We start from the raw sequence: 25,406 nt of genomic DNA on the forward strand, positions 1-25,406 counted from the left end.
CAGGTTCAATTCCAGCCTCAGTCACTGTCTGTGTGGAGTTTGCACATCCTCCCCATGTCTGCATGGGTTTCCTCCGGGTGCTCCAGTTTCCTCCCACAGTCTGAAACATATGTGGGTTAGGTGGATTGGCCGTGATAAATTGCCCCTTAGTGTCCAAAGATGTGCAAGTTGGATGGATTGATCATGTTAAATTGCCCCTTAGTGTCAGGGGGACAAGTAAATGTATGGGGTTACAGTAATAGGGGATGGGTGCAGACTCGATGGGTCAAATGGCCTCCTGCACTGTAGGGATTCTATGATTAACTGTTAAACACATTGGGATATGGACCAAGGGCAGGCGGAAGGGATTAGTTTAATTTGGTGTCATGTCCGGCACAACATTGTGGGCCGAATGGCCTGTTCCTATGCTGTACTGTTCTATTCCTCGCTATCCAGTTGAGGGTGAATGATGTCCTGGTCCAAACTGTCCTCATGTTTTCAGAGTATACTGGACATTATTCAAAGCAATGTTTGTTTATTAGTGTCACAAGTCGGCTTACATTAACACTGCAATGAAGTTACTGTGAAAATCCCCTGGTCGCCACATGTTCGGGTACACTGAGGGAGAATTTAGCCCGGCCAGTGCACCCTAACCAGCACGTCTTTCGGATTGTGAGAGGAAACCCATGCACACACGGGGAGAATGTGCAGAGTCCACATAGACAGCGACCCGAGCCGGGAATTGAACCTGGGTCCCTGGCACTGTGAGGCAGCAGTGCTAACCACTGTGCCACCGTGCAACTGGGAGATTCTATGCACTTTAGTACCGATCTACTCCTACAGGCTCGCTGTTACTTTCGGTCACCCGCCATAGGTTTGAGCTAGAGTCCCCATTACTTTTTAACCTAAGTAAAGCTGCCTTGAAAGATTTTGATATCGTATGGCAGATACGTTCTCCCCGTGTCTGCATGGGTTTCCTCCGGGTGCTCCAGTTTCCTCCCATAGTTTTGGCACAACTGGGTCTGCACACAGTTTACTGTAAGGGGAGAAAAAGATTCTTGATAGCTGCATAGGAACAGGAGGAGGCCATTCAGCCCCTCATATCTGTTCTGCCCTACCTTCAGTGAGATTATGCCTGGTCTATACCTCAAATTCATCTCTGTACCTCAGCCCCATTATACCTCTAGCTAGCAAAACCTGCCAATAACTTAGATTTAACATTGTTCATTGAGCAAAAACGAAGTGCTTTGTGAGGGAAAAGAGAAGAGAACAAGAGACAGAAGAGAAAAGAGACAGAATGAAAGAGAGGAGATAGAGAGGGAGGAGAGAGAGAGAGATAGAGGAAGAGCAGGGAGAGAAAGGCAGAGAAAAGAAAGGAGGGAGAAAGAGAATGAAGAGAGAGGGAGGGTGAGAGGGAGGAGAGGGGAGAATAAGAGAGGAAAGAGAGGAGAGATACGAAAAAGAGCAGAGTGAGGAGAGAGAGGGAGAGAATAAAGCGGGAAGAGAAAGAAAGAGAGAGAAAGGGAGAGTGAAAGACAGCAAGTGAGAGAAAGAAGAGGAGAAAGAAAGTGAGGAGAGAAAGAGAGAGAAAAGGGAGAAAGATGAGAGAGAAAGAAGGAGGAGAAAGAGAGAGATAGAATGAGAGAGAGGAGAAAATGAGAGAGAATGGGAGAGAGAAGAGAATGAAAGAGGGAAGAAGAGCAAGAGAGAGAAAGAAAGAGAGCAGAGATTGAGAGAGGAGAGAAGAGAGAGAGAGAAAGGAGAGAAGGGGTGGGGGAGACTCTGAATTTCTGCCACAGCTTGTATGAAGAAAATTCTATCTGTCCTATCCCAATCCTTGAAGCTGATGGTGTGACAGGGACAATGCAGAATTGGACCTTCCAGTTTGACAAGGACTGTTGCAGGTCTCTGTCGGGGTAACCAGTTCCTGGCTAGCTCTGGGATAGTCCCCCCTTGTGAATGTCTCAGTGTTCTGTAAAACCAAATTCACTTCCAATTTCATCCAGGAATCTGTTAAACTTTAGAGCGAGGTAGTCGTGAGGTGGGATTATTGCTGGACCAGAGACCCCGGGTAATGCTCTCCAGGGGACCCTGGTTTGAATCCTGCCTTAGCAGATGGCAATAAAGATCTGGAAGCTAAACTCTAACCATTGTTTGGAAAAACCCATCCGGTTCACTAATGCCCCTTTAGAGAAGGAAATCTGCCGTCCTTACTCAGACAAAGAATATCAGGAGATTTATCCACCTTCAATCCCATTAGCTTCCCAAAACCATTCCTCTACTAATATTGATTTTCTTTAGCTCCTGAGTAAAACTCTCTCAGAATTTCCAATACATTATTCATGTCTTCCTTTGTGAAGACAGAAGCAAAGTATGAATTTAGTTCCTCAGCTATTTCTTTGTTTCCCTGTTATGAATTCCCCCGTTTCTGAATGCAAGGGGCCTACATTCATTTTTGTCAATCTTTTTTCTCTTTACATATCTTTTACCGTCAGTTATTTTATGTTCCTCGCTTACTTACTTTCATTCTCCATTTCCCCTTCTTAATCAATCCCTTGGTCCTCCATTGTTGAATTTTAAACTGCTCCCCATCCTCAGGCCTATCGATTTCTCTTGCCAATTTGTATGATCCTTTGAACCTAATACTACCCCTAATTCCCTCGTAGGCCATGGTTTGACCATAATTCCTTTCTACTCCTCTGCCAAATGGGAATAATTTTCGACGTTCACTTATTTGTTCTTTAAATGCCTGCCATTGCCTATTCGCTATCCTTTCTTTCAATGATATTTCCCAATCCACCATGGGCAACTCGTGCCTCATACCATCATAAGATATAGGAGCAGAATTAGGCCACTTGGCCCATTGAGTTCCCTTTGCTGAAATTCAGGACCCTGGTCTCAGAATCAGCTCCATCACTATCCACCTTGACAAAGAACTCTACCACATTATGGTCACTCATCCCCAAGGGTTCTCTCACAACTAATCCTTTCTCATTACACAATACCCAGCCCAAGACAACCCGCTCCCTTGTTGGTTCCTCAATGTATTCGTCCAGAGAAACCATCCCACCTACACTCCCCCTTCTGTTGCACTTTGACTAATTTGAATCTCCCAATCTATAGCTTCTAAATTTCTCTAGGTTATGGGGAGAAAGCAGGATTAGGCTATGGAATTGGACGATCAGCCACGATCGTGCTGAATGGCAAAGCAGGCTCGAAGGGCCGAATGGCCTCCTGCTCCTATCGTCGATGTCTTCATATGCAGAGTAAAATCGCCCATAATCATAGATGTTCCTTCAACACATGCATCTCTAATTTCCTGTCTAATGCTTTTCCCAACATTACTGCTCCAGTTTGGTGGTCCGTATACCACCCCCAGCAATGCTTTTTGCCCCTTGGTGTTTCTTAACTTGACCCATACAGATTCCATATCACCTATGCTAATATCTTCCCTCAATATCGTATCAATAATCGACAATGCAACTCCACCACCTTTTCCGTTCTGTTTTTCCTTCCTAAACACTGAAGAGCCCTCAATGTTTAGCCCCCTTCCTTGCTCACCTTGGAGTCACGTAATGCCAACTATATCATACCCCTTTCCATCTATCTCTGCAACTAATTCATCCATTTCATTTCGAGCTTTCAGGTACAAAACCTTGAGGCTAGTCCTTTTAATGTTCCTTGCCCCTTTCCAACTATTTTTAACTGTCTCCTTACCTGACTCCAACCCTTAATTTCTCTGTCTATCACCTTTCTTCTTGCTGTCTTTTTATCTAGTTGTTGAACTCACCCTGCTCTGAATCCAGGCATTCGTTCCCTGCCCTGTTAGATTAAATCTTGCTGTAGCAAGTACCCCGTACCCCCGAACCCCAATCAGTCCCGGTCCTGCCCAAGTGTATTCCGATGTGGAGAAGCCAGAGTAGGACTGGGGTAAACACAGTAAGAAGTCTGACAACACCAGGTTTAAGTCCAACCAATTTATTTGATAGTAAACTCACAAACTTTTGGGGTTTGCCCCGAAACCATTCGTCACCTTCGAAGGGGCAAACCCCAAAAGCTTGTGAGTTTACTATCAAATAAATTGGTTGGACTTAAACCGAGTCTAACCTGTCCAGGTTTGTACTAGAGGAATGTCTCCCCTGTATTTCGAAAGAGGGACCTGTTCCCAGAAAGAGGGAAAAAGTGACCTCAACTTGACATTCCATCCAAAAAAGATGGCACCTACCACCCATGCAAGGCTTGCGGGGGGGGGGCTCAATGTTGCACTTGGAGTGTCTGCCTAAATGTCATTCCTCTGGCCTCTGCAAGGCGTCACGATGGTTAGCACTGCTGCCTCACAGCACCAGGCACCCATGTTCGATTCCTGGCTTTTTTTTAAAAGTTTTATTTATTAGTGTCACAAGTCGGCTTACATTAACACTGCAATGAAGTTACTGTGAAAATCCCCCTCGTCGCCACACTCCGGCGCATGCTCGGGTACACTGAGGGAGAATTTAGCGTCCCCAATGCACCCTAACCAGTACGTCTTTCAGACAGTGGGAGGAAACTGGAGCACCCCGAAGAAACCCACACGGACATGGGGAGAACGTGCAAACTCCACACAGACAGTGACCCAAGCCGGGAATCGAACCCGGGTCTCTGGCACTGTGAGGCAGCAGCGCTAACCACTGTACCACCGTGCCACCCTAACAATCAGATGTGCGGGTTAGGTGAATTTAGTTCCCTGTCCAGAGCTTAGGCTAGGCAAAGGGGTAAATTCAAATACGGACATTATCTTAGGGCTACAGTTGACGTATTGTCCCATTTTCAGATATACAAAGGACATTTAAACAATGACAAATGTGCAAAGACTCATTGGGCAACATGGTGGCACAGTGGTTAACACTGCTGCCTCATAGCACCAGGGACATATGTTCAATTCCTGGCTTGGGTCACTGTCTGTGTGGAGTCTGCACATTCTCCCTGTGTCTGCGTGGGTTTCCTCCGGGTGTTCCAGCTTCCTCCCACAGTTTGAAAGACATGCATTGGCCATGCTAAGTTCTCCCTCAGTGTACCCGAATGAGGCACCAGAGTGTGGCGACTGGGGGATTTTCACAGTAACTTCACTGCAGTGTTAATGTAAGCCGACACTAATAAACAAACTTGAAAATAAAAACTTGGGGTGCGAGCTGGAACCCAGATCAGACCTGGATTCGAACTTGCTGCCCATTGGAGCAAGTCGTGGCGATTGGGTAACAGAAAAGAGTGTCCCAGTTGGAATTGCCTCCCTGATAAACAAGCCAGTCTCTTAGCAATTGCTGCCGAAACGCCAGACAAACAAAGCAAGATTGTTTGCGGAGTTGAGACATCATTTCATAACCGTCATCTGAACCCCATGATTAGATTACAGTCTTGAGCACACGCTCGCGATTCTGCCTCCCCTCCGTATCCGATACTGATTTCAAATGGGAGTACGAGTCAGATTGAAGTCTTTAGCTCTGTTGCTCCTGGCGCTGATTGTCCCATCCAAGCGCTCTCGCGATGAAAAATGAACAACTTGCCGTCATTTTATCACCAAACAATTTGCGATAAGTTACTGGGGGGTGGGGGGGGGGGGCGGAGGAGGTGGCGGAAGGATTTCATTATCTTCCTTTGTGAAAAGGGTCATTGTTTCCCCCAGTTTGGTCATGTGGGCAGGATTCTGAAGTCATGCCCGTCGCTTCCAATGCTTTCTCCTTTGATATTGTTTACGATTTGCGACGCTGGGCGGAATCTTACCGGCACGTCATAGCATCAGAGAACCCTACAGCACAGAAAGAGGCCCTTCGGCCCATCGAGTCTGCACCGAACACAATCCCACCCAGGCCCTACCCCCATATCCCTACATATTATACCCACTAATCCCTCTAACATACCCATCCCTGGACACTAAGGGCCAATTTCTTAGCACGGCCAATCAACCTAACCCGCACATCTTTGGACTGCGGGAGGAAACCGGTGCACCCGGAGGAAACCCACGCAGACACAGGGAGAATGTGCAAACTGCACACAGACAGTGACCCGGGCCGGGAATCGAACCCAGGACCCTGGAGCTGTGAAGCAGCAGTGCTAACCACTGTGCTATCGTGCCGCTCGGATGTCGGCCCGAGGTCCGTACGATCCCGCCCCAGGCTAACAGAGAATGCCGCTCTCCGAGCCTCACCCACCCTCGGAATCGGGGCGGACCTGCCAGTAAAATCCCCGTCTCTGTCTTTTCTCCCTGAACCAATCCACTTTGCGCCCAGAGTGTTAACTGCTGTGCTAAAATCACACACAGAGGTTTGTACAACCCTAAGCCGCAATGAACAATTTGATTCGATTTTCGATCAGATTTATTATTGGGACGCAGTGAGAAGTGTTGTTTCTTGCACACTATACAGAAAAAGCATACCGTTCATAGAGTACATAATGGAGAAGGAAAGGAGAGGGTGCAGAATGTCGTGTTACAGTCATAGTCCTGCATAATGGGTGCTTAATATAGAATCATAAAATACCTACAATGCAGAAGGAGGCCATTCGGCCCATCGAGCTTGCACCGACAACAAACCCACCCAGCCCTAACACCGTAACCCCACCTATTTACCCTATTAATCCCTCTGACACTTTAACATGGCCAATCCACCTAACCCACATATCTTTGAACAGTAAGGGGCAATTTAGCATAGCCAATCCACCTAACCTACACACATTTTTGGACTGTGGGAGGAAATCCATGCAGGCACATGCAGATTCCACAGTGACCCAATCCAGGAATTGAACCCGGGTCCCTGGCATTGTGAGACAGCTGTGCTAAATACTGTGCCACCGTGCTGCTATCTAAATTAACCAGTTAGCCTCCAAATTTGTTTGTAACTGATGGCCTGTTTCCCTGTTCCCCCTCCCCACCTTCACCCAATTCCCCTTCCCCCCTCCCCTCCTGCTAACTGCAGGCCCCACCTCTTATTGGTCTTTCCCTAACAGGCTAGTTAACGAGTGTGCCACCTACATATCCATCGACCATTCCTTGTCCATTGTTGGCCTCCAAACATGGTCACTCTCTTAACTGTCTGACTTGCGCCAACTATTCCCCCTTCCCCCATATCCAACCTACCACCTTCTCATCCCATCCCACCTCCTCCCTGTACACTACAGACCGCAAGCAGTAGGAAAAGAAACCCATTGTGTGTTGAACTGTTGTTAGTTTGACTGTGGGCCATTCCTTACATACGTTCCCCCTCTCCACCATCTTCTCCCAGTGGGAACCATTCCCCAGTGTGCACAGGCTTACGTGTGTTGGTCTCTCTCTTCCTCTCTCACTCCCTTTGAGGAGGAACTTCTTCACTCAAAGGGTGGTGAATCTCTGGAATTCTCTGCCCGTTGAGGTGGTGGAGGCTGCCTCGCTAAATATTTTTAGGACGCGGGTTGATGGGTTTTTGATAAGCGAGGGGATTAAGGGTTATGGGGAGAGGGCGGGAATGTGGAACTGAGCCACGACAGATCAGCCATGATCTTATTGAATGGCAGGGCAGGCTCGAAGGGCTGGATGGCCTACTCCTGCTCCTATTTCTTATGTTCTTATGTTCTTATGTTCTTTCTGTCTCTCTCCAGTACCTCAGTCCATTGGCCACCTCTCATGCATTATCCCAGACAATGTGAGCTCTCCATTGTGTTACCAAAACTTTGAGTGGTTATTCATCACTTGGACTTGGTTTCTTTGTGAATTATTTTCCTCTCTTTCTCCTCTTGTCCATATTGAGAAATGGTAGATCACCCACCAACCACCCCCACCACCCCCCCCCCCCCCCACCCCCCTCCCACCCTCTGCCTCCCTACATCCGGTTTTCTGTATGGGAGGCAGCAGGGCCTCTGTACGGTAGAGGGTGGAGTTCCACAGATATCCCCCCTCCCCCACAGCCCCACCCAAGAGGTCATCTTGAAGGGCCATCAGTGAGACCAATTCCTTTACCTACAGGGATATCACAGGAAAGACCAGGTCCTCTGCCATCTTACACCTACACACACACACACACACACACATGCTCACTCACACACATAAACTCACACTCACACTGTCACACACGTACGCATGCACACATATATGCACATACATGCACATACATACACACGCATGTGCATACACATATGCACACACACACAGATGTGCACACATTCACATATGTGCGCACATACACACACACACATGCACACCCACACATGAACACATGCACAAACACACACAAACGATGTGGGGGAGGCAGTGGCATAGTGGTATTGTCACTAGACTAGTAATCCAGAGACCCAGAGTGATGCTCTGGAGACCCAGGTTCGAATCCCACTATAGCAGATGGTGGAATTGGAATTTAATAAATCAATCAGTTATAAGTCTAACAATGGCCGTTCTCATAAAAACCCGATCTGATTCACTAATGTCCTCTAGGGAAGGAAATCTGCCATCCTTACCCAGTCTGGCCTACATGTGACTCCAGAGCCACAGCGACTCTTAAATACCCTCAGGGATGGGCAATAAATTCTGGCCCAGCCAGTGACGGCCACATCCCATGAATGAATGAAGAAAGAACACACACTTCAAACAGGGTCATTGAATAGTAAGTGAAGTAGGAACCCTGGCTGACTTTCGCATCCCTGTTCCAGGGGCGCTGGGGACAATTGTACCTCCCTTTCCACCATCTTGGCTGAGATCAAGTAAAACACAGACCGGGAATGGAACCTGGGACTTTCCTGGTACGTATGGTTCAGGTATTCACCGGAGAAGCTCACTGAGCCACGAGGGCTATTGAATGAGTGACGAGTTCAAAACCAGTGACCCACACGTCCAACGGATCATCACCATGAGGAAACCAAAGCTCCCCACTCCCCACCCTCGCAAGGACTAATCAGGGACACCTTTGGGAATGATAGAATTCAAAAACATGGGAGGAGGCCACTCGGCCCATTGTGATCATGCTGGCTCCTTCGCGGGGGGGGGGTGATTCAATTAGATCCATTCCCCTGCTCTCTCCCCAAAAACCTGTCATTCTTTGTATTCACGTCAATTATTTACCCAGTTTCTTTTTGAAATGTCACTGCTGAATCCATTCCAGCTCACTCCGTGAAGAGAAGCGATTTCTATTTTGCCACCGCTTGCAAATTCGGAGGCCATTCAGCCCTTCCAATCTGCTTCACCGTTCAAATCAGATCGTGGCTAACATGCTTGTTTCTTTCAGTCCCATCAATCCCCCTTTGCCTGACAAGGACCTATCGACCTCCGCCTGTCATCTTAAGTCGGCGCCCCCATTCCATAAGATCGCAACTGGTCTGATCGAGGCCCTCACTCCATTTTCCTCCCTGACCATCATGACAGTCCATGGCGGCACAGTGGTTAGCATTGCTGCCTCACAGTGCGAGGGTCCCGGGTTCGATTCCAGCCTGGGGTGGCTGACTGTGGGGGGGGTCTGTACGTTCTCTGTGTGGGTTTGCTCCAGTTTGCCAGTTATTCTGAGAGGTGTAGAATTCCTACAATGCATTGGAGGCCATTCAGCCCATTTCATCTGCGTGATTTTCTGAGAGAGGAAATGCTGGAAAATCTCAGAAAGTCTGACTTCATCCATAGAGAGAGAGAATAGAGTCAATGCTTCAAGCATGGATGATTCACCAGACGTTGGTTCTTTTCTCTCTCCACGGATGATTTTCCAGCATTTTCTGTTTCTCCTTCAGACTCCAGCACCCGCAGTATTTTGCTTTTGTCTTTAGTCAGGGTCCCTCGGTTACCAACCCGACTGCCACTAAAACCAGATTCTCCCCATTCCCTCAAAACACCTCCACAATAATTCACTTCAACTGAATGCGTGCCAGTTCCCCCTTTATTTCTGTTGAATAACAGCAAACTGCCAGCAACCAACCCCCTCCCCTCACTCTCAAGGCAATTGCACCCACTGGCCTGCCATTTTGGATTTCTCTGCACACAAGCCAAAATTTTCCACAGTGGAGCGTTTTGCCCAGGTTCACAAACACACTGGGTTAAAAAAAAGTCAGAGTCACATTCCCCACCTCCCCCTCCATTCCTCCCCTTCTTCCCCCCCCCTCCCCCTTCCTCACCACAGATGGGGTAATTTATTAGTCAATGCCTCAGCGACCTTTCACCCTTATCATGCAGATGTCCACAGGGATTAAGATGCCCCTCTGTATGGAACTGGGCAATCTGTTCCCTTCTGCCTGCGCATCAGATCTCGAGTGAAGGACGGGTGTATAAGGCAGAGTGAGAAAGATAAGAGCTAGGAGGGTAGGAGTTGGACCGAGTCATCAGATCGACTCTGTAAGATCACGGCGGCCTTCACTCCACTTTCTCACCTGACCCTCATAACCGTTCACAGCAACGGTAGCTCACAGTGGTTAGCACTGCTGCCTCACAGCTCCAAGAGCCCGGCTTTGATTCCAACCTCAGGTCACTGTCTGTGTGGAGTTTGCATATTCTCCCTGTGCCTGCCTGGGTTTCCTTCAGATCCTCCCGTTTGCCAATTACTTCGAGAGGCTTAGAATCCCTACAGGACATTTGAGGCCATTCAGCCCATCTCATCTGCATGATTTTCAGAGAGTAAATTACTCATTCTATCCCTGTAACCCCACACCTTTACCATGGCTAATGCATCTAACCTATACACATTTGGACATTAAGGGGCAATTTAGCATGGCCAATCCACCTAACCTGCACATCTTTGGACACTAAGCGGAAATTTAGCATGGCCAATCCACCTAACCTGCACATCTTTGGACCCTAAGGAGCAATTTTGCATGGCCAATCCATCTAACCTGCACATCTTTGGACCCTAAGGAGCAATTTAGCATGGCCAATCCATCTAACCTGCACATTTTGGGATACTAAGAGGTAATTTAGATGGCCAATCCCTCTAACCCGCATGTTTTTGGACTGTGGAAGTAATCTGGAGCACCCGGAGGAAACCCATGCAGACACAGGGAGAATGTGCAAGCTCCACACAGACAGTGACCCGAGACTGGAATCAAACTCGGGTCCCTGGCACTCTGAGGCAGCAGTGCTAACCACTGTGCCACCGTGCTGCCATATTCTCCAATATTTCTTCAAACACAGAATTTGGGATGCCACCTCTCTCACCCCCCGAGTTTCCGCTATCCCCAGTTTCATGTTTTAAAGCTGTGTAGCGTACCTAAAAAAAAACTGGACCCGATTTTTGGATTTCCAGACTTGCTCCAATCGCATTCTGGCCGGGATTGACTGTGGTGGAAAGGCGGGATGGGTTACGGGGTTGGAACTTTGCGCCGAGGACCTTGCTCCAGTTCACGGTCTTTGTCTTTCTACTTTAGCAGATAATCAGCACTATGGAAACTCAGGTAGCGAATGGTCCGACAAGCAACAACACATCCAATGGCCCATCCCTCAACAGCACAAACTGCTCCATACCAATGATGGCTGGGCCCTCTGACGACAGCAAGACCAATCTCATCGTCAACTATCTACCACAGAACATGACACAGGAAGAGTTCAAGAGCCTCTTCGGCAGCATTGGGGAGATCGAATCTTGCAAGCTCGTCCGTGACAAGATTACAGGTAAAACCAACAAACGGAACGTTGCTCGACCATCAGATGTAGGAGCAGAATTAGACCATTCGGCCCATTGAGTCTGCTACTTCGTTCATGATAAGTTTCTCAACCCCATTGCCCCACTATGGCAATGTGGCACAGTGGTTAGCACTGCCGCCTCACAGCGCCAGGGGCCCGGGTTCGATTCCTGGCTCGGGTCACTGTCTGTGTGGAGTTTGCACATTCTCCCCGTGTCTGCGTGGGTTTCCTCCGGGTGCTCTGGTTTCCTCCCACACTCTGAAAGACGCGCTGGTTGGGTGCATTGACCCGAACAAGCACCGGACTGTGGTGCCTAGAGGAATTTCGCAGTAACTTCATTGCAGTATTAATGTAAGCCTTACTTGTGACTAATAAATAAACTTTTTCCCCATAACCTTCGATCCCCTTACTAAACAAGAGCCTAGCAATCTCTGCCTTAAATACACTCAATGACCCGGCCTCCTCTGTGGCGATGAATTCCACACATTCACCACCCTCCGGCTGAAGAAATTCCTCCTCATCTCGGTTCTAAAGGGTCGTCCCTTTACTCTGAGGCTGTTCCCTCGGATGCTAGTCTCTCCCACTAATGGAAGCATCTTCCCCACATCCACACTATCCAGGCCTTTCAGTATCCTGTAAGTTTTAACGTGATCTCCCCTCATCCTTCTAAACACCATCGAGTCCTTTGAAGATGCTTGGGGAGAGTTGGCAATGGACGGAAGGCTGTGGGAGTGGGTTCTTGTCCACTGCTGTTAAAGAGGGACCTGTGATAGTTGTGAGGCAGGCGATGGTCCCACAGCCCCATACCCCCAGCTGAAACAAGCACAATATTCCTGTCCAGCTACATGAGACGTTCGAAAGCACAGCCATGTTCATAAATCACTATGGCTTAATGTTTATTGTGTCCAGTTAGGGGCTCTACACTGTAGGAAGGTTTAGAGGTTAAGGTAGTGGGGGGAAGATAGCAGTGTAGTGGTAAAGACACTGGCCAAGTAATTCGATAAAGCTTCAAGAAGAAATTAGATCTTGTTCATAGAATCCATAGAATATTACAGTGCAGAAAGAGACTATTCAGCCCATCGAGCCTGCACTGACCACAATTCCACCTAGCTCCTATCCCCATAACCCCATGCATTTACCCTAGCTAGTCCTGCTGATAATAAGGGACAATTTAGCATGGCCAATCCACCTAACCCGCACATCTATGGACACTAAAGGGGCAACTTAGCATGGCCAACCCTCTTAAGCTACACATCTTGGGACACTAAGGGGCAATTTAGCATGGCCAATTCACCTAACCTACACATTTTTAGAGTGTGGGAGGAAACTGGAGCACCCGGAGGAAACTCACGCAGACATGGGGAGAACGTGCAAACTTCACACAGACAAGCCAGGAATCGAACCCGAGTCCCCGGCGCTGTGAGGCAGCAGTGCTAACCACTGTGTCACCGTGCCACCTATTAATTCTTGGGTCATAAAGGGTGTGTCACGGGATCTGCAGGGAAGGGGGGAATCAGGATATTGAGTTTGATGATGAGCCGTGATCATAAGGAATGGCGGAGCAGACTGAAGGGCTGAGTGGCCCACTTGTATTGGCTTCTAAATTCTATGTTTCTAAGCCAGAGATGATGTGGAGATGCCAGCAATGGACTGAGGTAAACACAATAACAAGTCTCACAGGTTAAAGTCCAACAGGCTTATTTGTTAGCAAAAGCCACTAGCTTTCAGAGCGCTGACCCTTCATCACCTGATTGACTCTCCACTCACCTGATGAAGGTTCAGAGGCCCAAAAGCTCATGGCTTTTGCTAGCAAATAAATCTGTTCGACTTTAACGTGGTGTTGTGAGACTTCTTACTGTGTCTAATCCAGAGATGTGGAGATACCGGCGTTGGACTGGGGTAAACACAGTAAGAAGTCTCACAACACCAGGTTAAAGTCCAACCAGTTTATTTGGTAGTAATCCCACAAGCTTTCGGAAATGGTGTTCCTTCGTCAAGTGCGTGGAAGGTTCGGGTCAATAAAAGGTTTTATTGGCAAGAGAATAAACATATATATGTGCAACAAGCCAAGACTGGATTACAATCCGGTTACTGTTCCTCACTCCCGGGCTCCAACTGCGAGACCCTCTGTGACCCGAGGTCCACACCCTTCCTGCTGATTTCCTCAGCTTCTCACTGGGGCGATCCATCGGGTCCTCGCCCATCGCGCGGCCCTCAGTAAACACCCCAGCCCCCCCTCCCCTCCTTAAAGGGCCACTCTACTTCATAGAGGGCACAGACTGGCAACACGAGGGGGTGCCGGGGAGATTCTGCTTTCAAACGCAGCGAGTGTTAAGGTCTGGAAGGTGCTGCCTGAGAGGATAAGGGAAGCGGGGCTCAGTCGTAGCTTTCATTCGGAAATTGGATGAATGCTCAAAATGGAAGGAACTGCGGCACTTAGAATCATATAAACCCTGCAGTGCTGAAAGAGGCCATTCAGCCCATCGAGTCTGCACAATCACATCCATATCCCTACACATTTACTCACTAATCTCTAACCTACGCATCTCAGGACACTAAGGGGCGAATTTAGCACGGCCAATCAACCTAACCCGCACATCTTTGGACTGTGGGAGGAAACCCACACAGACACAGGGAGAATGTGCAAGCTCCATACAGTGACCCAAGCCGGGAATCGAACTCGGGTCCCTGGAGCTGTGAAGCAGCAGCGCTAACCACTGTGCCACAGTGCCGCCCGCTTGGGGGAGGAGAAAAGCAGTTGGAGAAAGACTAATTAGATTGTTTTTTTTTCAAGGTGATGTCGCAGTGAGACAAATGATTCTGAGGATTAAAGGGTTAAATTGCGAGGTCCGTTTGGACCTACTTGGTTTAGACAGTTGAACTGTGAGGCTGAGATGCTTAAAAATGGTAATAGGGTAAATCCAAAGCATCTATTCCCTGGTGTGAGGGAATCCAAAACAAAGGATCATAATTTTCCAATTCTAGACCTTTCAGAAGCAAAGCCATGACTCACTTTTCCACACAGGAGGTTGGCCAATTAATCCTTGCACAGTCGAGATAAGCAGATTAACGTTGGCTCAAAACAGAAAACGCTGGAAAATCTCAGTGGGTCTGGCAGCATCTGTGAGGAGAGAAAAGAGCTGACATTTCAAGTCCAGATGACCTTTCGTCAGAGTTTTAACAAAGGGTCATCTGGACTCGAAACGTCAGCTCTTTCCTCTCCTTACAGATGCTGCCAGACCCGCTCAGATTTTCCAGCGTTTTCGCTTTTGGTTTCAGATTCCAGCATCCGCAGTAATTTGCTTTAAAATTAACGTTGGTTGTGGGTATCGGGAGGGGCAGTTCACAGTTGGGTAAATGGAGTTGGGAGTAGGGATCAGCCACTGGATGGCAGAATAGGCCCAAAGGGCTGAATGGCCTCCCCCCACTTCCAGATCAGAAAGGTGCTCCTGGATGTGGAAATGATAAAATGGCGTACTTTGTCCTTTGTCAAACACTGCACAGGTAGGCTTACATTAACACTGCAATGAAGTTACAGTGAAAATCCCCTGGTCACCACATTCCGGCACCTGTTCGGGTACATTGAGGGAGGATTTAGCATAGCCAATCCACCTAACCAGCATGTCTTTGGACACAAAGGGGTAATTTATCATCGTCAAATCAACTCGCCTGTACATCTTTGGACACTAAGGGGCAATTTAGCATGGCCAATCCCCCTAACCTGCACATCTTTGGATACTAAGGGATAATTTAGCATGGCCAATCCACCTAACCTGCACATCTTTGGATACTAAGGGATAATTTAGCATGGCCAATCCACCTAACCTGCACATCTTTGGACTCTAAGGGATAATTTAGCATGGCCAATCCACCTAACCTGCACATCTTTGGATACTAAGGGATAATTTAGCATGGCCAATCCACCTAACATACACATCTTTGGATACTAAGGGATAATTTAGCATGGCCAATCCACCTAACATACACATCTTTGGATACTAAGGGATAATTTAGCATGGCCAACCCACCTGACATACACATCTTTGGACACTGCATGGCCAATCCACCTAACCTGCTATGTCTTTTGGATTGTGGGAGCACCCGGAGGAAACCCACGCAAACACGGGGAGAATGTGCAAACTCCACACAGACAGGAACCCAGGCTGGGAGTCGAACCTGGGTCCCTGACACTGTGCGGCAGCATTGCTAAGCACTGCACCGCTGTGTCACCCTAATCATTGCATTACTCCTGATCGTTATTCCCTGTGCCACCCTTGCCGACCCTCCTGCTGGTTTTTCCCCGTTAATTCCCTGGAACCCTGCATGACCTGTTGTCATGGATATGATTAAGCAGGATTGCCCTGTTCATGAATCCTGGTAGACTTCACCAAACACCACTTCCTTTCTTCCGGACTCAATGGTTATTTTTGGAAGAGAGTGGGATCAATGCTGGTGCCAAGCACTGCAGACCTCTGAAAGAGCCGGTGAATATTTCAGAGTGATTGGCATACAGCTGGTGATACCAGGATTAGGATTTCAGTGCCCCTAATCCACTTTCATTACAAACACATTCAGCTGCGATGCAAACTGGTGAGACACTACCCCAAACCAGGCCAAACAACACGGGCAAGACACCTAATCACTGCATGATACCGCACAGATGCAGGCCATTCTGCCCATCTTCCCTGGCGAACGTTGGCACAGTGGTTAGCACTGCTGCCTCACAGGGGACCTGGGTTCGATTCCCGGCTTGGGTCACTGTCTGCGTGGAGTTTGCACATTCTCCCCGTGTCTGCGTGGGTTTCCTCCAGGTGCTCTGGTTTCCTCCCACAGTAAAAAGTCTGACAACACCAGGTTTTAGTCCAACCGATTTATTTGATAGTAAACTCACAAGCTTTCGCGGGGACTCCCTCCTCTCCATTCACCTGACGAAGAGGGAGTCCCCTCGAAAGCTTGTGAGTTTACTATCAAATAAATCGGTTGGACTAAAACCTGGTGTTGTCAGACTTTTTACTGTGTTTACCCCAGTCCAACGCCGGCACACCCACATCATGACCCTCCCACAGTCCGACAGACGTGCTGGTTAGGGTGTATTGGCCATACTAAATTCTCCCTCGGTGTACCCGAACAGGTGCCGGAGTGTGGCGACTAGGGGATTTTCACAGTAATTTCATTGCAGTGTTAATGCAAGCCTACTTGCAGTGTTTGACAAAGGACAAAGTTCGCCATTGGCATCTGATCTTATCGGTCCCAATCGAGGATCACGTTTCTGATCTGGAAGTGGGGAGGCCATTCAGCCCTTTGGGCCTATTCTGTCCATTCAGTGGCGGACCCCTACTCCCAGCTCCACTTACCCAACTGTTCCCCCGATACCCACAACCAACATTAATCTAAAAGCAAATTACCGCGGATGCTGGAATCTGAAACCAAAAAAGAAAATGCTGGAAAATCTCAGCAGGTCTGGCAGCATCTGTACGGAGAGAAAAGAGCTGACGCTTCGAGTCCAGATGACTTTTTGTGACAAAGAGCCATCTGGGCTCGAAACGTCAGCTCTTTTCTCTCCGTACACATGCTGCCAGTGCCGCTGAGATTTTCCAGCGTTTTCTCTTATGAGCCAACATTAATCTGCTTATCTCGACTGTGCAAGGATTAATTGGCCCACCTCCTGGGTGGAAAAGTGAGTCATGGTTTTGTCTCGGAAAGGTCTAGAATTGGATGATTGAGTCCCCTTTGTTTCGGGTTCCCTCACACCAGGGGATAGTCACTTTGGATTTACCCTGTTACCATTTTTTAAGCATCTCAGCCTCACAGTTCAACTGTCTAAACCAAAACTGTGGTCGGTGCAGACTCGGTGGGCTGTATGGTCTCCCTCTGCACTGCGGGAATCTATGATTCCATGATTCTATAAGTCTCTGAGATTCCTGCACTGTAGAATTCCCTCTACAAACCTCTCTATGTCTCTCTGTCTCTCCTCCTTTGAGCTCTCACGCGTCCTGATATCTCGTGTGGCTCAATAGCAAACCTCGTTGGATGATTGCTTCTGTGAAGCGCCTTGGGATGTTACGGGCGCTATATAAATGAAAGTATCTGTTGGTATTGCAAAGACCACCACGCCCTGTTCTTTCCCTGTTATCCTGATTTTTTTTTTATCCGTTTCAATATACAAAATAGAAGCAGGAGGAGGCCATTTGGCCCTTCCAGCCTGTTCCACCATTCATTTTGATCATGGCTGATCATCAAATTCAATATCCTGATTCCCACCCCCTCCCCCAAGTACCTATTTCTTTCCCTTTCGATAATTCTTCGCAAATCTGCTTCCACCACACTTTCAGGCAGCATATTCCATTTCATAATAACTCAGGGGGCGGCACAGTGGTTCGGGCTGCAGTCCCACAGCACCCAGGGACCCGGGTTCGATGCCTGGCTTGGGTCACTCTCTGTGTGGAGTCTGCACGTTCTCCCAGTGTCTGCGTGGGTTTCCTCCGGCTTCCTCCCACACTCCAGAGATGTGCAGATTAGGTTGATTGGCCGTGCTAAATTGCCCCTTAGTGTCAGGGGGTCTAGCAGGTAGGGTTATGGGGATAGGACCTGGGTGGGACTGTGGTCAGTGCAGCCTCGATGGACCGAATGGCCTCCTTCTGCGCTGTAGGATTCTATTCTATGAACAAAGAACAGTACAGCACAGGAAACAGGCCCTTCGGCCCTCCAAGCCTGTGCCGCTCATTGGTCCAACTAGAGCATTCGTTTGTATCCCTCCATTCCCAGTCTGCTCATGTGACTATCCAGGTAAATCTTAAACGATCCCAGCGTGTCCACCTCCCCCACCCTACTTGGCAGCGCATTCCAGGCCCCCACCCACCCTCTGTGTAAAAAAACATCCCTCTGATATCTGAGTTACACCTCGCCCCTCTCACCTTGAACCTGTGGCCCCTCGTGACCGTCACCTCCGACCTGGGAACAATCTTCCCACTGTTCACCCTAACTAGACCCTTCATAATTTTGTACACCTCTATTTGGTCTCCCCTCATTCTCCGTCTTCCCAGGGAGAACAACCCCAGTTTACCCCAATCTCTCCTCATAGCTAAGACCCTCCATACCGGGCAACATCCTGGTAAAGCTCCTCTGCACTCTCTCCAAAGCCTCCACGTCCTATGATTGTAAAATAAAAACAGCCTGGATAGTTTGTGAATTGTCTTAAATCTCTGCCCTCTGGTCACCGGCCCTCCTATCAGCTGAAACAGTTTCTCCCTACTTGCTGTCTCAAAACCTTAAATCCCTTGTAACTTTCACCATATAAGAATAGCCAACAGCGTTAATCTGGGTTTACAAAAGGATCGGAAGGAGTTAGGAACATAGGGTCTTCAGCCCTTTGAGCCCACTCTGCCATTCTATATGATCATGGCTGATTTCCATCTCATCCGAACTCCTCTTCCCTGCCTTTTCCCCACAGCTCTTTATCCCGCTTTTGGTCAAATATCTGTCCATCTCTTTCTTGAATCCATTGATTGATTCTGCATCCACTGCACTCTGGGGCAGTGAGTTCCATAGATTCACAACCCTCTGTGAGAAGCAGCTTCTCCTTATCTCTGACTTGAATCTCAGAAGCTCAGAAATCACTGAATCCTTCCACTCATCAAATCTGTAGCAAGGTCCTGACCTATCCATCTAAACCCCCTTTGCCAGCACTTGGCCCAAAACCCTGAATGTTATGGCGGGCCAAGTACTCACCCAGGTACCTTTTAAAGGATGGAAGGCATCCCCCCCCTCCACCACCCTCCCAGGCAGTGCATTCCAGACCCTCACCACCCTCTGGATAAAAATACTTTCCTCACAACCCCCCTGAATCTCCCACCCCTCACTTTTAACTTGTGTCCCCTTGTAAATGACCCTTCAATTATGGGGAACAGCTGCTCCCTGTCTGCCCCGTTTCTGCCCCTCATAATCGTGAACACCTCAATCAAGACAGCTCTCAGTCTTCTCTGCTCCAAAGGAAACAACCCAAGCCTGTCCAACCTCTCTTTATAATTTAAACGCTCCATCCCAGGCAACATCCTGGTGAATCTCCTCTGCACCCCCTCCAGATCAATCACATCCTTCCTATAATGTGGTGATCAGAAACTGCACACAGTTCTCCAGCTGTGGCCTCACCAAAGTTCTATACAACTCCAACATGACTTCCCTGCTTTTGTAATCTATACCCCGATTGATAAAGGTGAATGTGTCATATGCCTTTTTCACCACCCTGTTAACCTGCCTTCAGAGATCTATGGACAAAGACGCCAAGGTCCTTTTGTTCTTTGGAGCTTCCTCGTGTCAGACCTTTCATAGTATAATTCCTTGTCAAATTATTCCTTCCAAAGTGCATCACCTCACATTTTTCAGGGTTAAATTCCAACTACCATTCATCAGCCCATTTGACCATCTCATCTATATCTTCCTGTAACCCAAGACACTCAACCCCACTGTTAACCACCCGCCAATCTTAGTATCATCGGCAACTTACTGACCCAACCCCTACATAGTCACCTATGCCGTTTTTATAACCTCCCCCCTCTTACTGTACAACTATGGCCTCTTGTCCTAGACTGTTCTAGAAGGGGGAACATTTGGTTAACATTTACTTTATCAATCCCATTGAGTATTTTATAAATCTCAATCAAATCCCCCCTCATTCTTCTGCACTCCAGTGACTACAAGCCCAAGCTACTCAATCCCTCCTCATACGACAGCCCCTTCAAACCTGGAATCAATCGAGTGAACCGTTTCTGAACCATCTCCAGTGCCACCACATCCTTCTTCAAAGAAGGTGACCAAAACTGAACACAATACTCCAAGTGTGGTCTCACCAGTGCCTTATGCAATTTGTAAGAACATTTCTCTATTTTTATACTCCAAACCCTTTGCCAATACCAAGATTCCGTTTGCCTTCCTTATAACATTCTGCGCCTGCGTATCCACTTTCTGAGACTCATGCACAAGGACACTCAGATCCCTCTACACAGACACCTTTTGAATCTGTTTCCCGTTTAAATAATAACTTGCCCTTTTATTTTTCTGGCTGAAATGGATAACCTCGCATTTATCCATATTAAACTCCGCCTGCCAGATTCCGGCCCATTCCCCTAACCTGTCAATATCCACTTGTAAACTTTTTAATCTCCTTGTCACGGCCTGCTTTCCTGCCTATGTTCATGTAGTCAGCACATTTGGCTATGTTACACTTGTCCCTGCTTGTAAATCATTGATATAGATTATAAATAGTGATCTGGGAACAGAACCCTGTGGAACCCCATTAATTACAGATCATCAACTGGAGAAGGACCCATTCATCCTAACCCTCTGCTTTCTATCAGTCAGCCAATCCCCAACCCAAGCCAATACTCTACCCCCAACTCCTTGGGATCTAACTTTCGAATTAGCCCCTTGTATGGCATCTTATCAAATGCCTTCTGGAAGTCCAGATAGATTGCATCCACAGGATCTCCATTATCCATTGACTCACAGCCTCAGGGACCCGGGTTCGATTCCTGGCCTTGGGTCACTGTCTGTGTAGAGTTTGCACGTTCTCCCCATGTCTGCATGGGTTTCCTCCGGGTGCTCTGGTTTCTTCCCACAGTCCAAAGATGTGCGGGTTTGGTGGATTGGCCATGCTAAATTGCCACTTAGTGTCAGAGAGACTAGCTAGAATAAATGCATGGGGTTATGGGGATAGGGCCGGGGTGGGATTGTGGTCAGTGCATCCTTCTGCACTGTAGGTATTCTATCTACCTTGCTGGTTGCATCCTTAAAGAACTCCAGCAGCTTTGTCAAACAAGACTTGCCTTTCACAAAACCGTGCTGACATTGGTGAATTAAGCTTTGCTTTTCCAGATGTTCGATCACTTCCTCCTTAATCATTGACTCCGGTAACTTTCCCACCACAGAGGTCAAGCCGATCGCTCTATAGTTTCCCACATTTTGCCTCCCTCCTTTCTTGAATAAAGACGTCACATTAGCATATTTCCAGTCCACCAGTACCTTTCCGGAACACAGGGAATTTTGGAATATCATAACCAATGCAACCACTGTCTCTGCCGTCTCCTCCTTTAACACCCTAGGATGGAGGCCATCAGGTCCTGGGGACTTATCTTACTTTTAAACCCTTCAGTTTACTGAGTAACTTCTCCCCAGTTAGAGTAATCACTAAATTCCACTGCATTAACTGCAATTTTTGGAACAGAATTTATCTTCTAGTGCGAAGACAGAGACAAAATATTGGTTTTGTGCCTCTACCATCTCCAAGTTTCCCATTGTTACACTACCATTTCCATCCTCTAAAGAGCCAACATCTCCTTTCACTATTCTCTTCCGCTTTATATACATATAAAAACATTTGGTGCCAACGTTTATATTCTTAGCTGGCTTCCTTTCACAGTCAATTTTAGCATTTTTGATATTGTATTTAGTCACCTTTTGTTAGTTTTTGAAGTTCTCCCAATCCGTAATTCCCAATTAACGTTTGCAGTGTTACATCTCCTCATTTTTGCCCTTCCATTGTCCTTGATTTCCCATTAAGCCGTAGATGATTTTTCCACCCTTTAGCAATTCCTCTTCCTCTTAGGAATGTAACTTATTTGAGATTTCTTAATATCTCCCTAAACAATCCCCACTGTTCTTCTGCCATGGTCTCCTTCAATACTCTTGCCCAGTCCACTTGGGCCAACTCTTTCCTTGGGCCTGCATAATAATTGCTAAAACTCGAATCAGTGATTCTGCCCTCTCATTTCCAATCTGAATTTGAAATTCGATCATGCTGTGGTCACTCCATCCAAGAGGATTATTTTAACTACAAGGCCCTCAATCAATCCTTCCCCCATTAGCTAATACCAGTTCTAAAGTAACCTGTTCTCTGGTTAATCATAAGACCATAAGACATAGGAACAGAATTAGGCCATTCAGCCCATCAAATCTGCTCCGCCATTCAATCATGGCTGATAATTTTCTCATCCCCATTCTCCTGCCTTTTCCGTATAACCCCTGATCTCCTTATTAATCAAGAACCTATCTATCTCTGTCTTAAAGACACTCAATGACCTGGCCTCCACAGCCTTCTGCGGCAAAGAGTTCCACAGATTCCCCACTCTCTGGCTGAAGAAATTCCTCCTCATCTCTGTTTTAAAGGATCGTCCCTTTAGCCTGAGGTTGTGCCCTCTGGTTCTAGTTTTTCCTACTAATCAAAGTATCCTCTCCACGTCCACTCTATCCAGGCCTCGCGGTGTCCTGTAAGTTTCAATAAGATCCCCCCTCATCCTTCTAAACTCCAACGAGTACAGACCCAGAGTTCTCAACCGTTCCTCGTACGACAGGTTCTTCATTCCAGGGATCATTCTTGTGAACCTCCTCTGGACCCTTTCCAAGGCCAGCACATCCTTCCTTAGATATGGGGCCCAAAACTGTTCACAATACTCCAAACATGGAAGCTCCATAACATGCATTTTTTAAATTAATTTGTGGGACATGGGTGTCACTGACTGGCCAACATTTATTTGCCCATCCCTAGTTGCCCTTGGAGAGCAATTGAGAGACAACCACATTGCTGTGGCTCTGGCATCACATGTAGGCCAGACTGAGTAAGGACGGAAGATTTCCTTCCATACAGGGAACCAGGTGGGTTTTTCCAACAATCCACAATGGTTTCATGGTCATCAGTAATTCTTAATTCCAGATATTTTTTATTTAATTCAAATTCCACCATCTGCCGTGGTGGGATTCAAATCTGGGTCACCAGAACATTAGCTGAGTTTCTGGATAAATAGTCTAGCGATGATACCACTAGGCCATCGCCTCCCCATCACTGCTCTAAGAAACAGTCCCTCATACATTCTGTGAACCCTTGCTCAAGGCTATCCTTGCTAAGTTGGTTAATCCAGTCAATATGCATGTTAAAGTCCTCCATTATTGCCACTGTGTACAATTTTGGGCATTTCATTGTAGAGCAGGTGGAGGAAGTGGTGGCAAAGTGGCATTGTCAGTGAATTAGTAATCCAGAGACCCAGGGCAAGATCTGGGGACCCAGGTTCGAATCCCACCACAGGAAGTGTTATGCACGTGGGAAGGAGGAATGGAGGCATAGACTATTTTGTAAATGGGGAAATGCTTAGAAAACAGAAATACACAGGGATTTGGGAGTCCTTGTTCAAGATTCTCTTCAGGTTAATGTGCAGGTTCAGTTGGCAGTTAGGAAGGCAAATGCAATGTCAGCATTGATGTTGAGAGGGCTAGAATACAAGAGCAGGGATGCACTTCTGAGGCTGTATAAGGCTCTGGTCAGACCCCCATTTGGAATATTGTGAGCAGTTTTGGGCCCCGTATGTAAGAAGAAAAGAACAAAGAACAACACAGCACGGGAAACAGGTCCTTCAGCCCAACGAGCCCGCGCCACCATTTTACCATTGTGAGTCCCCTCTTCCACCCGTGACCCTTGTCTACACCTATGGCACTCCACATTGGAAACCAGATTGAGGGGAGACTAATTTAGGGACAATTTGTTACACCAATCAGCCTAAGAGCACATCTTTGGAGTGTGGGAGGAAACCGGAGCACCCAGAGAAAACCCACACAAGCACGGGGAGAATGCGCAAACTCCCACAGACACTGGCCCAAATCCATGTGTCTGCACAGCAAACAGTGATAGTCACTGAGCTGTTGTGTTGCCCAGCATCTGGTCCAGTTTAAGCGTACACTAACAACGTGAAGCACTAGGCTACTCTCGAAACATCCAAGAGCAGCCCTCGCACGACCCATCGCGTGTATGCCCCTCGTTGGACAACAAGGCGGACCAAAGCACCTGTGGATTAAAAGAGAAAAACATCAATAACATGCACATCTTATGCAAACATTCAAGGGAATCCCCAGAAGCTCAAAAGTAAAACAAGTGAGCCAGAAAATATGTTGGAAGGTCCATAGGAATCAATAGATTCCCAGGGACGTCCCAAGGCTCTTGATCATTATTTAAAACAGTCTCCTGTAAGGAAGGATGTGCTGGCCTTGGAAAGGGTCTAAAGGAGGTTCACAAGAATGATCCCTGGAATGAAGAGCTTGTCGTATGAGGAACGGTTGAGGACTCTGGGTCTGTACTCATTGGAGGTTAGAAGGCTGAGGGGGGGATCTTATTGAAACTTACAGGATTCTGCAAGGCCTGGATAGAGTGGACGTGGAGAGGATGTTTCCACCAGAAGAAAATCTAGAACCAGAGGGCACAACCTCAGGCTAAAGGGACGATCCTTTAAAACAGAGATGAGGAGGAATTTCTTCAGCCAGAGAGTGGGGAATCTGTGGGACTCTTTGCCGCAGAAGGCTGTGGGGGTCAGGTCATTGAGTGTCTTAAAGACAGAGATAGATAGGTTCTTCGTTAGTAAGGGGATCAGGGGTTATGGGGAGAATGGGGATGAGACAAATATCAGCCATGATTGAATGGTGGAGCAGACTCGATGGGCTGAGTGGCCTAATTCTGCTCCTATGACAAGCTTCAGCAAGCGTTTATAATCATGTTTTCTTCCTTGTCATGTGTTGTTTTGTCACCCAGACAACATTAAGCGCAGAGGTACCATTTCCATCATGCTTCAGCCACATTAGATACTAACGTGTATCTCCCCACTCACCCTCCTCAATGACTTTGCCGGTTCCCACAGAAACGGCGGTTGAAAAGATGGTTTGTGTCAAAGAGCTGTTTCCTTGAAGCCAGTTGAGGCATATCATCCCCTCACCTGGGGGAGAACAGACTGACAATCCATGACGGCAGTACAGCTACTTGCGTATGTGGAACTCTCTATCAAGTATCTTGGAGATACCTCAAAGA

At 47.6% G+C, this 25,406-nt stretch overlaps 1 protein-coding gene across 4 annotated transcripts in view; it reads left to right on the forward strand.

Moving 5' to 3' along the window:
- The window catches only part of LOC145361113 (ELAV-like protein 2), a 127,858-nt gene that overhangs the window by 55,751 nt on the left and 46,701 nt on the right, over positions 1 to 25,406 (forward strand). For 2 of the 4 annotated variants that reach the window (XM_080216723.1, XM_080216726.1), the window contains exons 1-2: positions 8,639 to 8,718; positions 11,314 to 11,557. In XM_080216723.1, the coding sequence (XP_080072849.1) occupies positions 8,698 to 8,718; positions 11,314 to 11,557 (265 nt within the window). In that variant the 5' untranslated portion in view covers positions 8,639 to 8,697. Of the gene's footprint in view, positions 1 to 8,638; positions 8,719 to 11,313; positions 11,558 to 25,406 lie in introns of those variants that run through there. The other 2 variants (XM_080216724.1, XM_080216725.1) reach the window with 2 other exon arrangements.

Source organism: Carcharhinus amblyrhynchos, chromosome 33 (assembly GCF_965287045.1).
Source record: "Carcharhinus amblyrhynchos chromosome 33, sCarAmb.v2.hapA, whole genome shotgun sequence".
In the NCBI taxonomy this organism is placed as follows: Eukaryota; Metazoa; Chordata; class Chondrichthyes; order Carcharhiniformes; family Carcharhinidae; genus Carcharhinus; species Carcharhinus amblyrhynchos.